Here is a 16579-nt window from a genome sequence, read left to right on the forward strand (position 1 = left end):
ACATGGTAAACAGTACGTTTTTAGAACAATTCTCACAATTTTAGGACAGTTTAAAAAAAACAAAAAAACATTAGAGTACAGTAAGAAAAGTGCGTCGGTGAGTGCTGTTTTTAACAGTTACTTGTCAGTTTAAAACGGCTGGTGAGTGCTAGGATCAGTAAGACTTGTTGTAAGTGTTGCTATGAGAGTAGGTGTTCTCTAAAGAGCTGGGTCTTCAGGAGTTTTTGAAAGTGGAAAAGGATGTCCCTGCCCTTGTAGGAACTGGCAGTGTGTTCCACCAACGAGGAACAACAGATGAGAAAAGTTTGGATTGGCTTGAGCGCAGAGGGTGGTAGGCCGCCGGAGGAGCGCAGCGGTCTGGAGGTAGTGTAAGTCTATGAGGGCATTCAAGCAGAACCGAGACTACTTTGTAGGCAAGCCGTCAGAGGGGCCGCCATAGGTAGCCAGTGTAGCTGGATGAGCTGGCCCTTTGGGTTGGTTGTAGGTAGTGTAAGTCTGTATGAGGGCATTCAAGTAGGTGGGAGCAGAACCGAGACTACTTTGTAGGCAAGCGTTAGAGACTTGAATTTGATGCGGGCCGCCATAGGTAGCCAGTGTAGCTGGATGAGCAGCGGGGTAACATGTGCCCTTTTGGGTTGGTTGTAGACCAGGCGCCGCCGCTTCTGGATCATCTGAAGTGGTTTCACTGGCGCAGGCTGGGAGACCTGTCAGGAGGGCATTGCAGTAGTCGAAGTCGGAGATGACAATTGCCTGAACCAGAAGTTGGGTAGCATCTTGAGTCAAGTAAGTCCTGATTTTCCGTATGTTGTAGAGTGCAAAACGGCATGCCCGGGCGACTGAGGCAACATGATCCGAGAAGTTTAGTTGGTTGTCAAGAACAACTCCTAGATTTCTTGCAGTCCTGGTCGGTGAAACAGACAGGGAGTCAAATTTGATGTTGATGTCGTGGTGTATGGTAGGTTTAGCTGGGATGACCAGCAGTTCAGTCTTTGAGAGGTTCAGCTGGAGGTGGTGTGCCTTCATCCATGTAGCTATGTCTGAAAGGCAATCCGAGATCCGTGCTGAAACCAGGGGGTCGTCAGGTGGAAAGGACAGATAGAGCTGTGTGTCGTCTGCATAGCAGTGGTATGAGAAGCCGCGTCGAACGGATAATCTGTCCCAAGGAGGTGGTGTAGATAGCAAAGAGGAGGGGGGCCCAGCACTGATCCCTGGGGACCCCTGTGGTTAGATGGTGAGGTGCGGATAGCTGACCAAGCCATGATACGCTAAACGAAAGGCCCTGTGAGGTAGGATTCAAACCAGGAGAGAGCAGAACCGGAGATTCCCATGTCAGCGAGTATAGAGAGAAGGATACGGTGATTAACCGTGTCAAAGGCAGCCGATAAGTCAAGCAGAATGAGTACTGATGACCGAGCGGTCGCCCTGGCTTCTTTTAAGGCTTCTGTTACAGACAGCAGAGCCGTTTCGGTAGAGTGGCCGCTTTTGAACCCAGACTGATTTGGATCCAGAAGGTTGTTCTGTGAAAGGAAGTCAGAGACCTGTTTGGAGACTGCTCGTTCAATGCCTTTGGATAGGAAAGGCAGTAGTGAGACAGGGCGGTAGTTCTCGACTTGAGCAGGGTTGAGAGAAGCTTTCTTAACGGTGTTACCCGGCCATTTTGAACGCTGTTGGAAATGTGCCGAGGTTAGCGAGGCATTGATCACATGTGTGATAGCTGGAGCGATGGTCGGGCTGATGGACTGAAGTAGGCTCGTGAGGTATAGGGTCCAGCGAGCATGTGGTAGGACGGCTGCATGTCAGGAGTCTGGACACTTCATTCTCGAGAGAGGCGGAATGCTGAAAAAGATGTTCCAGCAGTCCCTAGAGGTTGTAGGAGTGCGGTATCTGAGCCAGATGCGTTGAGTGGGCATGTAGAGAATTTACTGCTGATTGCCGCCACTTTGTTTGTAAAAAATGAGGCGAGGGTATCTGCAGTAAGGCTGGATGGAGGAGGAGGCAGCTGAGGGTTGAGTAGCGATTTGAAGGTTGAGAAAAGTTTTCGAGTGTCTGTAGCGCTGTTGATTTTGTCATTGTAGAAAGCAGTCTTAGCAGCAGTGATGCTGGCTGAGAAGGAGGTCAGTTATATGCAGTTACTTTCACTATTGACTGACAATGGGTTACCATCGAAAACATAGGCTGGAAAAAGCAACACTTACCCAAATATTGCTCAAATGAGGAGTTGCTTATATCTCGTGACAGTGCGTCTTCAGCTGTGCTCCATGTCTCTCGCCTCTCCTCTAATCACTTTTAACCGTCATTACCAATTTGCAAATGATGGTGAATAACTACTCATCATGAGTACTCAACAGTATTTCGTAATATCTTTCTTCTAATTATGTTTCCCATTGTAATCATGCAATTTGTAATGTTTTGCATGGACGTGCGCTGGTGTGCATTCATAAAATGATAGAAGGATGGTGCGTGCACCTGCCAATATGACTGTTGACAATGCGCTCTTAAAATAACATACTGTATAAACAACTCGCCATAGACTTCTGACCAGGTGTACAATAGCGATTTTTAGACAATGCGCCAGGCCACTCCTTAGGTTGTTAATTGCCACACCCCTGGGCGCATTGTTTAAAAAATAAACGTGCAAAATACTGAATTAGGGCCCTATCATGACATTCTAAAGTGCATCGTCACTCGTCAAAAGTCTATTCAAATTTAGTAGGATGTCCAGTTCACATTGGGAGGGGTTTCGCTATCAAAAGTGGAGCGCATGGCGTAACAAGGTGTTCCTAGCATAGACATAATATACGCCGCATTGGCTGCTGGAAACAAGAAATGCGGCCGCCATCTTGGACCGGTCATACTCCTCGTTGCGTTGCAGCAGAAGACACAAGATGACAGCACTGTGCAGCATGTTCCTTCTCAAATCGGGCGGACCATACTGGGGATTTTTACTTTTCACAAGTAAGATTTAACATAACCGTACTATTGGTTGTATTTTGTGAATAGAATATTACCAGAGAGCTGAGAAGGAGCAATCTGTGATATTACTGTATGAAAATCGTAGCCATCTAGCTAGGCTATGTTTACTCGGTGTTCACCCGGCTATGAACTGAGACTTGATAAGTCATATTCCATAACACTGACTTAGATTACAACTGACACAAGAAGGCTATTGTAGAAATAAATCATACTAGATTTGGCCGGCGAATTTTACACAAGTGGCATAGACTAGCCTATTGGGCAATCGCTAGCTAAGCACAGCTAAGTGTGTTGGTGTGTAGCCTCCTGTGTAGTGTGTAGCCTCACTATTTCCTGAATAAAGTAACTTTTCAATAGCTCAACTTCTTTATTTATCAAGTAGCTTAGCCAGACAAGCTACACTTTTCTTGTCATGTGAAATTAGCACAATTTAAAGTAGCTTCCTATGTAGTGAACTAGCCTACTGCTGTGTTTGTGTTAGGCTACTAATACATTTGACTGGGTTGTAGTTTTGTGTGGTGTTTTATTCATGGCAGAGTAACTGATAGTTTAGCTCACTAAAATTTCGAAGTAGCTTGCCCAACACTGTATTATTCACATGTCATTTACCCTAACAAGAATAAGATGCCTCTCAAATTCCTTTTCATTCATTTATTTATTATTTTGTATCTCTCCAGAACAACTGCCTTGTTCAAGAAGACTGTGAATGAACTGAACGGTCTCCTCACACCCCTGGAACCGAGGAAGGTGCTCTTCATTGCAGTACTGCAGGGCATCTGCTACACTGTGACTGAATGTTTGATTTATGAGCTCCACCTTCATCACCTGCATTCGCCACTCTGTGTCCTATTTTCCCATCGTCTGGTTGACTCAGTCCTCTTTTATGGAGTTTACCCAGTTTACTATGCCATCTTATTTGCCCACCTGCTGTCTGAAGCACTTTTGTTCTCAGCCAAAGTGTACCCAAGCAATTTTAGCAAGGTGGGAACATACAAAATGACATGCACCAGTTGTCGAAATCATAGAACCAACTGCATGACGGTAACTCTGTCTTACTGAGCCTGTGAAGACACTCCCTGATTCTTTACTGATTGCAATGAACGGGTTGATCTTAGCAGTTTCTAAAATGTTTCTTAATTCTTTTTTTTAATCTCTTCATTGGGGCTGGAACCTTTCTGTGAACTGTAAATAACAGATGCTGTTGATGAACCCATTGACACTGTACAAGTGACAAGTCACCTTTTTGTCTTGAATTGATGAACTGTTACACTTACTATGCCAAACCAATGTCTGTTTTTTAAGGATCAGAAACAAACCTACAAACTTGCACTTTACAATATTTATGGAACTTGTCTAACAAATGCTGTTGATATTGAACCCAGTTACTCCATTTCCTTTATGCCACACCAATGTCTGTTCATCACTTTATTTTTGATGGCACTGAACTGAAAATGTTAATGGATTTTTTTCTGTAAATTTAACTCATTAAAACTTGTATCAAACCAGTTTTTGTCTATGCTGTCAAACGTGGATTAGTTATGTTCCCAGTTTTTATATTGGATGTCATCACTTTATAATATATCATATATCAGAATATTCTATTACTGTTAAGCCCACTATGAATATTAAAATACACACAACCATGTTTCCTGTATCATACAGCTTTTCTACTGGGAGGTTTACAACTTATTCTGAGTCTGAGTCAATTTACCCAAGTTTGTCACTAAACCACATAGGCCTACTTGGAATACCCCTCAGATGTCTGAATGGCACTGATCTCACTTAAATGTTTATGGAACCTTTCTGTGGACTGTGAATAATGCTGTTGATGGAACTTTTCTGTGAACTATATTTAACTCATTAAATTTGTATCAAACTAGTTTTGTCTATGCTGTCAAACATGGATTATGTTCCCAGTTTTGATATCGGACGTCAGGTCACTTTATATCATATATCAAAATATTCTATTACTGTTAAACCCACTATGAATATTAAAATACGCTAAATCATGTTTCCTGTATCATAGCTACATGTATGACCTTTGCAGCAAAAAAAACGCGTGAGAATCTGTTCGGTATTCAGTGAGATATGATTAATTAAGTGCACTGACAGCTCATCTCACCGGCCAAACAGATTACACTGAGTGGAGTGGATGACCGGTCCAAGATGGCGGCTCCAAATCTCGTCAGCGCTAGTAAGGAGTAGCGGTCGATGCGGCGTCTATGTATATTATGTCTATGGTTCCTAGGTCTTTTAATCAGTCATATGGGTGTGTTTGGGGCGTAACATCATTTTAAACCAATGAGAATGACATCTGTCATTCCCTTTAACGGCGCAACGCGCGATTTGTCAAATAAATGCATCGGTATTTTGCCATTCAAAGGCGCATTTGAAGGAGGCTGCTTGCGAGACCGTATAGAATAGTCATTCTTAAATCATGCTTTACTAAAACCTTGCACTCGTCTATTTGAACTCATTGGAAAAGTGAAACTAACTTCACCAAGGAGTCAGTCAATGACAAGACAGTTATATGCAGTTACTTTCACTATTGACTGACAATGGGTTACCACCGAAAACATAGACTGGAAAAAGCAACACTTACCCTAATATTGCTCAAATAACTGAATAAAACAACATTTATCCTGCAGAGGAGTTGCTTATATCTCGTGACAGTGCGTCTTCAGCTGTGTTCCATACGTGTCTCTCGCCTCTCCCCTAATCACTTTTAACCGTCATTACCAATTTGCAAATGATGGTGAATAACTACTCATTATGAGATGTACAGTATTTCGTAATATCTTTGTACTAATTATGTTTCCCATTGTAATCGTGCAATTTGTAATGCTTTGCATGGACGTGCGCTGGTGTGCGTTCATGAATGATAGAAGGATGGTGCGTGCACCTGCCAATTTGACTGGTGACATGCGATCTGAACAACTCGCCATTGACTTCTGACCAGGTTTAGGTGGTGTATGATAGCGATTTTTAGACAACGCGCCAGGCCCCTGCCTAGGTTGTTAATTGCCACACCCCTGGGCGCAATGCTTAAGAAAATAAACGTGCAAAATTGGGTGAATTCAACTTTGCGCGGGTGAACCATCGTTTTTCGTTTTGATCTGTAGCCCCCCCGCTGAATTGGACCCCCGAAAGGAGGGTAGGGCAGACACAGTTTTCTGTGAATATCTTGAAAACCGTAGGGTTTAGGAGGACCATTTTTTTTTTGTATGTTGATCTCAAGGTGCCATGTCAACCCATTCCATAACCACTCATTTCATGTATAGCGCCACCTAGTTAAACACAAAAAAGTAAAAATGAGGTGGTGTAATTGAAGGTATCTGTGACCTAACATAGTCAAAACTGCACGAAATTGGAAGTGTAGGATCATTATGACACCCTCTGTATGCACGCCAAGTTTTGTGGAATTCCGTTCATGGGGGGCCACACAATAAATTAATTTATGTTATTATACACCAACTGGCCTGTAGGTGGCCGGAGACAGTTTTCTGTGAATATCTCGAGAACCGTAGGGCCTAGGAGGTCCACCTTTTTTTTGTATGTTGGTCTTAAGGGGGCATGTCAACCCATCCCATTACCACTTATTTCATGTATAGCGCCACCTAGTTAAAAATTAAAAAGCAAAAAATTAGGTGTTTTCATCACAATATCTCTGGCTGACAAGGTCAAAACTGCACGAAATTAAAAGTGTAGGATCATTATGACACCCTCCGAATGCATGCCAAGTTTTGTGTACTTTCGGTCAATGGGGGCCCTACAATAAAATAACTTATGTGTACATTTAGTGACGTACACCAACAAGGATTCCCGGGACACTGAAAGACCGGGGTACACAAAACTTGGTGGGCATGTACCCCCACATGGATAGCATGGAACCGTCATTTTTCGTTTTGATCTGCAGCCCCCCCGCTGGACTGGACCCCCCGAAAGGAGGGTAGGGCAGACACAGTTCTCTGTGGGCAGACACAGTTCTCTTTTATGGTATGTTGGTCTCAAGGGCCCACATCAACCTGGCTCATAATCACTCATTTGTGATTTGCACCCCCCCCTGGTAAAAACTGAAAATGCAATATTATTCTGCTTTAATCGCCCCTATCTTCAGTTAAGATGTTCAGAACTGCAGCAAATTTTATGTGTATGATTGACCTGGCATTCTCTGGGGGTATGCCAAGTTTCGTAGAATTTCATCCATGGGGGGGTCTAAAAAAATTAGGTTATGTGTCCAATTAGTGACTGTACACTCATTGGCCTGTAAATGGCGGTGCACACATATAAACATGCACACACACAGGCACCCACATACTATCGGTATTAGAACGGCCGATACATAATTACAAATTCAGTAGGATCAAAAGAAAGCCAAAATAAATATTCATCATCATCATCATGGCTGCATTTTCAGTATTGGCGATAAGTAGTCGTTTGTCCACTAGATGGCGCATCGTTGCAGTGAGACGTAATTTTGTTGGAAGTTAAAAGTGGGTTGGGGAAAAACAATGGACACTTCCTACAAGGACTGTAATTTACCGCAGCGAACATCTAATAAGGACAGGACGATGTTCACATGAAGTGTAATTCCCATTTCTTCTTGAAGCCGAAATAAATCTGAGGATGTTTATCGGACATGCTTGGTTTTTACTGCAGGTACGTTAATCTTGTAATATCAATAAGGACCTAGGTAATGTTACCGTTAGCGTTGGTTGAGTGATGGAGGCCCATTTGATTGATTGCATTTGTAGAAAACTATAAATGCGGTTATACCAAGCAAATTGATAGCAGCACTGTTTGTATCTTTCGACTGTCATTTATTGCACGTGCTACAAAATCATTCTGTGCAATGGAAGATTTACCAACGTTACACCGGTCTGATACAGTTTTGCCTATACATGCGTGAGACTGAGACGCCTGTTTATTTTGTTTTAAGTGCGTGCAGGGTGTGAGAGGGGAATCGATGTGCTTTGATTCCAGCTTGGTAGTTGTAGTCTGTGAAATTAAAAAAGCACGTGTGTGAAGTATCCAAACAATGACACCTTAATTTCATTATGGCTGCTTTTAACAACACACCTCTAGCTACTGTGTAGTGGGTCCCATTTAGAAGTGGCTACTTCATTCAAGCTTTCCTTGACTCATGGAGCTGCGTGAATGTTATTACAACTTTTCGCCACGATATGGCAGTTTAAGTCCTCTTGATACTGTAAGTCGTAAGCCATTGGTTTCCAAAGGAGATTTTATTTGTGTCGCCAGCATAGCCTATTGACAATTTATGTTGTAAATAGGCCTACCTTATAATCCTACCTGTAGCTTAGGGAAGCTAACAGCTTTCTATTAGGATCTAGTTTGTTAGTTACAGTTTTGTCATAACTCCCTAATGCATTTTTGCATTTAGAATAGCCAGAGCGTGTATATCTCAATCTGAAAATTAAACAATATCGGTGCCTATGGACTAGGCTGGGTGAACCCAGCCTGATCTGCCCGCTATTTATTTTTGATTTCTTAAAAGATTGAGCTTGGTCTGATGAAAGCCAGACTAGCCATGGACCTCAGTTACACAATGCAAGGGAACATGAATCAGCCTATATTTGCACGAACAATAACGGACAAAAGCTCTTCACCTTTGGCCCGTTAAAATGTGTATGAACAGTCTAGCGACGCATTTCATCAAGGCCCATTTGGACATGTCAGTTATTTGCACCACTGGTTAGATGTAAAACAGCATTTCGTTTCAGACTACTGTTACTTAATTTGTGCATTAACAATAACGTTTCAGACTACTGTTACTTAATTTGTGCATTGACAATAAAGTATTACATGAACTAAAGATGACTAAAATCTTATGTAGAAGAAGAAACATTCACAAAAAATCCATCCATCCAAAAATGACCTTTGTTTTTGATAGCTGTTGAAAACGGCATGGAACTGACAGAGATGTTTTTGTTTATAAATACATAATAAATAAATAAATAAATAACATTATGCTGATACCTTTTGCTTTTCCCAAATACAATGTAGCCTACAGGTGTAAGTGACCTTTCATCAATCCAGTTGCAATGGATGAACTGTGATGAACTGCCCTACTTGTGATTGTTTAGAGATTTTAAAGGTTTTATAACAATGCTACATCTTCTTTGGCTATTCTACAATCTATTCACCTTTTCAGCACCAGTAGGCTACTTTCTGTGCAGCCGCACACACACACTCAGGCATGCCAAACAAGCATACACAAAAGTTTCAAGAGTGGGGGATGGAGTAAAATATGGAGACAAATTGAAGTGTGATTTATTTTCGCGGAATGGATGTACAGGACTGAGCGGCGGTCATATTTTATATCTAGTTTATCAGTATTCAGTCAGGGCAGATGTCAACTTTCAGCTACCCCCTCCCCAGTGTTGTGCCTGAACGCGTTCATTGAACGAAAGTTCATGAACTCGTTCATATTTTGAGCGAACGTGAACTGAACGTACTGTATTGCCTGATGAAAGTTACTGTGAACTCGTTCATTCTGGTGTCTGTGAACGGCACGCTCTTTCAGTTTAACTTCGTTGGATAGGGTGCCAGATTTCTACAGAGCCTTCCACGCGAAAACCAGGCTAAAATACACCGTAAAAAGGCCTTAATATGGCAGCATGCAGGTCACCATTTGTCAAACTATCGGCCGCGGTCCGCAATGTGGACAATGGTCTGCATAGTGAAATTATTCCCAGGCCATCGTCTGATAATTTGCTGCGCAATTGATCAAGGAGCCGCGCGCGGACAGAAAAAGAAAACAAACATTTCTGCAATTAGGAAATACTTGTTTGGTGTCATCAAACATAGAGGCATAGAATTAAGTCGTGGTATGAGCGTTTATTCAATGCATGCGTGTGCACGTTGGTAGCAAAGCTAAGCTTCAACCTATTGGAAGGCTATTTAATTATGAAACGACATTTAATAGAACGACGTGGATTTATGCAACTTCCATAAAAAACAGAGCACAGGCTATATAAAACACTGTTTGGCATTAAGTATTAAAGTCAGCCAAAAGCTATTAATTAGTCTTAGTTAAAGATAGTTAAAGATCTCCAGATCAGTGGATGAGGGAAACATCCCAAAACAACGGCACCCATATAATTGCTGTTGTTTTGAGAAGTATTTATCATGCAAGCATCATGCAACAATGCAAAAACAATGAAACTATTGTAGGCCTTGTATTTTACATTAGTAAAGCAGTACTCTGATGTGCATGTTTTCACAAACTTTTGTGAACAATCTTAGCACTTTAAACATTGACTGTTTTGAAGTGCATTTATAGCAATATAGTATAGCCTAAATAATACTATAATAATTATTAATAATAATAATAATTGTGATATCATTATGATAATTTGATGGGGGGTGGGAGGAGGGGGTGGGTTCATGTAGGTGGGCCCTCTGACCCCAAAGTATGCCTTGACATTTCTGTGCAAACTTTGCCCGCACTTCAGTCACAGTCATTATTCATTTAATCATTAAATAAAATACAGTACACGTCTTGGTTCAATAGGTTACGTGCAGTCATTTTAGTGTTTTAATAAATATTGAACCAGTCCGGCCCTCGGCTTGTAGCAAATTTGTTTTTTTGGCCCTCTAATGTATTTGACTTTGACATCCCTGAATGAATGCGTTACTCTACTCAACTCCCTTGGCAGAAAAGAAACGTCTCTCCCATAGAGACTGTTTTCCATAGAGACCCTAAGGGGCAAGTGACATGTCCTTATTGAAGCTTATCCACACACATTGCATCTGCCACCACTACTGTGTGTGTGCATGTGTGTGTGTGTGTGTGTGTGTGTGTGTGTGTGTGTGTGTGTGTGTGTGTGTGTGTGTGTGTGCGTGTGCTATGACCATCCTTTCTAATTCCATTATCACCGGCTCCATCTCCCATTCCCTGCTTCAGTTGCAGGTCTGTGTATCCTGGGCCTCCTTGTCCTCCTTCTCTGAGCACAAACATCAAACATCCATTTCTTAATCCCCCTCCCTCTCTTTCTCTCTCTCTCTCTCTCTCTCTCTCTCTCTCTCTCTCTCTCATTCTTTCACCTTCTCTCCTCATTTGCCACTGCCCACCATTAGAGCCAATTACAGCAGGGCCACACTGTTCCATGTCATCTTTGCCTGGGTAATTAAGACAAGAGCCACTGAATGCATGCATGTGTGTGTGTGTGTGTGTGTGTGTGTGTGTGTGTGTGTGTGTGTGTGTGTGTGTGTGTGTGTATGTGTGTGTGTGTGTTTTCAGAATGTGGGCATTATCATCTCCTCATTGACTACATGAGAGCTGTAATTATGTTTCCCCACCAACACAAACAAAAGGCCAGGCTACATCTACTGTAGCACCCTATATCCACCTCCCACTGAGCTGTTCCTTCACTTCCTCTCAGCCCCAATATATCAGGCCCAGCCTGCCCCAAAGAGCAGCCAGATCCAGGAGGAAAGACCCATGACCCAGCCAGCCGCGACTCAGCAGGCTATCAGTGAAATGGACCGTCAGTACAGAGAGGTTTACCTGGGCTTATCTGGGATATCAGGCCAGGCACTGTGCCTCTGTCCTGCCCTCTCAACCAATATGAAAGGACCACACCACCACACCAGTGTGTGTGTGTGTGTGTGTGTGTGTGTGTGTGTTTTTGCCTGTCTGTGATCTCAGACCAGGTTCTGTCCCTCTCACCTGCCCCCTCGACCAGACATCCACAGCGGTACCATCAGTGCTAGCCAACAATACAATCGTTCCTGATCCACACGCTATTTAACCTATCCCATTCCTCGGGAATGCTTACATCATCAGTAATGGACTGGTCATGTCATGGACTGCTCAGTTTCAACTCACATCCTTAGCACCTGGAAGAAGTAGCCAAGCTGGCATTGCAAATGGGACCACATGCACCACCTTGCTTTGCATGTTATTGGACTATTCATAGAGCAATTATCTGCCTTAGCATAGCACAGCTGGCTACATAGCACCTATACACAGTTAGTGCACGACAGGGAAACTGACACAGCATTTGTAAGGCTCACATATCAAACTAAGAACAGCACTGGGAACACAGTAATGCGGTCACATCTCAAAACACTCCAGTTTCACACCTCGTTGCCATGGACCATCAGGTGATGCGTGGTTGATAGGGCCTTGAAGACCACAACCCAGCTGGCATTGCCGGCCCTCTCGAAGAGCGTGTCGGCCATCTGTGGGATGTTAACGTTGGACTCCTGCGTCGCCTGGATCAGATCTGCAAAGACAGAGAGAGAGAGAGAGAGAGAGAGAGAGAGAGATCCCAAATAAACATCAGTTATCAAAGGACATCATACCCATCTACATGTGGTTCCAGTGAGACTCATATTATAATAAGCTTTCCTCTCAAACATCCTCCTTCTCCCTCTCTATGTATGTGTCTTTTTCCCCTCTCTTTCTCACAGTCTCAGGTGTTTTTTATCCTTAAAATCATAACAGGTGTTGTGAGATGATCTGCTTCTCTCTCTTGCTCCCCTGAGACCAACAGAAGTTTCCTCACATAGGTGGTTGGACTGTGTCTAGGCTGGACAATTCTCATTTACACACACACACACACACACACTCACATAGTTTATGTATGCTGCGTGTCTGTCAAAAAATCATAATTCTTGTTCACAGACAGACACACACACACACACACACACACACACACATCTAATACAGGTTGAGCTGATTCTGTTGTCAATCACGCTTCTTGTTTACATAAACACTCACATTTACAGTCTTTAAGTCTCACACAGGCTGTGTGTGCACTGACTCTGACTTTGCTGAGAGAAAGAAGTCAAGTTGGGTGAGAAAGATGGGAAACGATTGAGAGGGAGGGATAGAGAAACACAGAGGGAGAGAGAAAGAGAGGGATAGAGAAAACATAGAGGGAGAGAGAGAAAGAGGGGGATAGAGACAAGAGACAGATATATTGCAAGTGGTACAATGAGACTGCCAGACAGAGGGAGAGAGAGAGAATGAGTGTCAGAGTGAGAGAGAAAGAGAGAAAATCATAACGATATAACCTAAGATTCCTCATTTTGGAAGTGTGTAATTCAAATCTGTTCTGCATTGATATTAAATCTATTATATATTCAAGATCTGTTTTCATTACGACCAGCTCCGTGCCATCTTCAGTGCATCTAACTTGCCTGAACGATCTATCTTTTCTGATTTAAGACTCTAAAAGTAATCAAAGTGTCCAAGATCTATATCTACGCTATCAAAAATGCCACAATCCAAAAAATGCCGTTGAATAAACCAGCACTGCAGTGAACCTATCAAGGAAACAAGTCACTGTGTGAAATTGAACAAAGTCAGGCAAACCCCTGTGCACACCGGTACATCTCCATTACCCTGTTGCCAAAAATCCAATATGTACCACATACCCAAAAGGCTTCGTCATTAGATTTGTGATACATTGTCCTATATCAAAAAGACTGGTATGCATAATGGAGTATATTGATTCGGGCATGAGTTGAACATTAGAGATATTCAATAAAAAAGACAAAGCAAGGTCAAACAAATGAAAGAGCCTTTGGAGAAAGGCAAGGAAAACAGACAGCACACTTGTATTGTTGTTCTATTCCAAGAGGCAAGCGTACAAGTTGGCTGACACACACATTTGCAGAGTACAGATGCAGTGTGAAATCTGTGTGACAGCAAGAGGTCCAGGCTCAGTCAAAACATCTCTCACGGTTGGAGCTCTGATCGTGCAGTAGAAAATATATTTTTAAGTATGTGTAGTAACATATCACAAACAGACTAAAACTATGTGTTGATAATATGTACATGTAGGAATGGCCTCTGGTACTCCAAAGCATGTTATAGTATATTCATAAAAAAGAAAATGATAGACTAGGCCTGAGTGCATTCTCCATAGGAAACCTAAGGAAGATGAGGGGTGAGAAGCTGTTTGTTACTTTTTTATAGATTATCTCAAATAGATTATCTCAATTTAATCAAATTCAAATTTCAAATCAGAATTGGCAAACAAAGATGCAGAGGCATAGTTAAATACTAGGTAAACAGATGAGTCTTTAAAATGAAAGAGTTGAAAATAACACAACTTGTTGTTTTTAACACATACAGTATCTATGTCCAGATAGGGACAACCACAGTTTGTGTTGTTTCTAAATCCTAAAACCCTCGCTAGAATGAAGAGCATTAGGTAAATCATTCCACTAACTGCGAATCACAGTCTTGACAGTGACCTCTTAGTCCTGACGGAGGGCTGACACAGCAGATGCTCATCAGAGGACCACAGTGGGTGAGAGGGGGCATAAAGCTGGATCATAGAATTAAGATGACAAGGTGCAGATCCAGACAGGGTGGAGAGAGAGAGAGAAAGAGAGTTGTAATTCCTCACGGTTATACTGTATGAGTCAGCAAATTCCCCCTCTTCTTCAGACCCAAGCCATTACAGTATGAATCTCTCGTTTCACTGCACACAGCCACACACACACACACACACACACACACACACACACACACACACACTGAGAAGGCGAGAGAGTAAACACACAGAGAGCGAGCTTTCCATCGCTGCACTGCTCCTCTTGCTACTCTGCAGTGCTGGATTGTTGCTGAATTTTTCATATAAATATTTACTGGGTTAAATTATCTGAACTGGTGTGTACTGTATATGCTGTTGCTCAGAAATGCAGACAGATAGAATGGCAGTGCATAAAACGTTGGAGACAAGTACCACAGAGATATTTAGAACTGATGAGAGAGACTGCTGAGGATGAAGAATCCCTGATCTAATGGAATTTAGAGCAACAATCAATTCACCCAATCGGCGAACTAGTAGCTTCAGTATTAATAATAGGAAAGCCTTTAGATAACAGCAAACATTACGTCAGATAAGGAACATGACATTGTGTTGTACGCTAATATCCAGACTGTGATCACAGAGAGAGTCTCCAGTCAATTCCATGGGCAGACATGCTCCCAGCGAGATCCCCAGAGACCGTGTCTGGCTTTGGCACACTAGCAGCACTTTCTCGCATTTCTCAGCAGCATAGTGCTTCACAGTAACACCACCTAACCACAGACGGAAACCTTTTCAGTTGGGAGAGCCATAATACCAAATATTTTCTGCTTTATTTCATTAAGAGAAATCTATATGGAGTAAATCTAAATATTTTGTTTTTGAATTGCTGAATCTGAGCAATTGTATTGAAAAACCCAACTGGAATAGTATATTTGGAAATTTGATTTTAAATTTAATTAAGTTTCTAACTGAATCCTAAAGTAAACTTAAAAACTGGATGAAATATTTTGAAATTTAATTCATTTTCTCTGATTCGTAAATGTTCCGCACTGAAATTCCCTATCCTAAAAGCTCTATGCACTTCCACGAATTTTCACAATTCAGTTTCAGACTGTGAAATTCAATTTCAGTCTAATGAGACGCAACATCTGTTGGCTGAGGAAGAGCAATCGAGTGCAGATCACCATGCAGCTCTTCCGCCTCCACATAAACCCTACAGAATTTTGGAGAATTTTGGAGATCTCCAAAACATAAGTTATTTTAACTACATATAGTTAATTTGATACGATTACTTTTTTGTATATTTTTTGGGTTTTTTTATGCCTTTAATTTGATAGGACAGTGGAGAATGACAGGAAGCGAGTGGGAGAGAGAGTCAGGGTGGGATCTGGAAAGGACCATGGGGCGGGAATCGAACCCGGGTCGCCGGTGTACAGTGCAAAGAACTCCACGACATGCAGAGCACACCTACTATGATTGTTATAGTTACCATTCAAAAGCATTGATATGGAACGGTGATTTAACTTTTTTACCAGATCTACAGTACTTCATAGGTGTCCCATTATTCAGAATTAATAGCCACCCCACCAGCCAATCAGAAAAGTATTTTTTTCTGATAATAGGCTTAAATTGTTGGACTAAATTATATAATTACTCCATTCACGGGTAAAAAACAACAAGTTTCATGTTCAATGTGTTACCTGCAGAATATCGCTGACAAATGGCTGACGTCACTTGAGGCGAGACAAAAGTGTAGCAGGAAATGTGCCAGGAGGTGCCATTGACTGGGATGTGGGCTAGAAGAGTATGAAGTTGACAACAGCTCATGTCTGGCAGCATTGCACAATGAGAATTGAGTTTTTGTGCCAACTGAGATTACATGTAAAACTAGGTGTTCCAATTCACATTTAGAAAGTACAGTCATTTTACATTGAATTGACACAGTAGTGTCATTTTAACCAATTTTCGCCACTTATTTACCCTGAAAAAAAAATCTCAAATTTCTCCACAAGCCACATGCAGTCAAGAGAAAGCTACAGTATATCTGGCTCCCAACTCCTGCTGTAGACATTTTTACATGTTCACATCTACTAGATCAGGATTTTCTCGCTTTTACTACATCTTGGCGCCCACAGCAGTCCTGCTGGCATAGAATAAGTGCCTTAGCCAGATCGCTGATCTTCAGGAACAGGGCCACATCTCTTCAGTAACAGCCATGCACACATGTAGCCACATGCGATGAGAGAGAGGGGGAAAAAGTCCATAACTTACCAGTATATGCTCCCCAAGTTATAGTTTATTTTACGTGGCGT

General features: G+C 42.1%; 1 protein-coding gene across 7 annotated transcripts in view; it reads right to left on the reverse strand.

Annotated features, from left to right (window-relative positions):
• Positions 1-16579, reverse strand: part of snap91a (synaptosome associated protein 91a) — a 61927-nt gene that overhangs the window by 29388 nt on the left and 15960 nt on the right. For all 7 annotated transcript variants that reach the window (XM_048260833.1, XM_048260834.1, XM_048260838.1 and 4 more), the window contains one exon: positions 12082-12224. In XM_048260833.1, coding sequence (XP_048116790.1) covers positions 12082-12224 — 143 coding nt within the window. The remainder of the gene's footprint in view (positions 1-12081; positions 12225-16579) is intronic.

This window comes from Alosa alosa, chromosome 13 (assembly GCF_017589495.1).
Source record: "Alosa alosa isolate M-15738 ecotype Scorff River chromosome 13, AALO_Geno_1.1, whole genome shotgun sequence".
In the NCBI taxonomy this organism is placed as follows: domain Eukaryota; kingdom Metazoa; phylum Chordata; class Actinopteri; order Clupeiformes; family Clupeidae; genus Alosa; species Alosa alosa.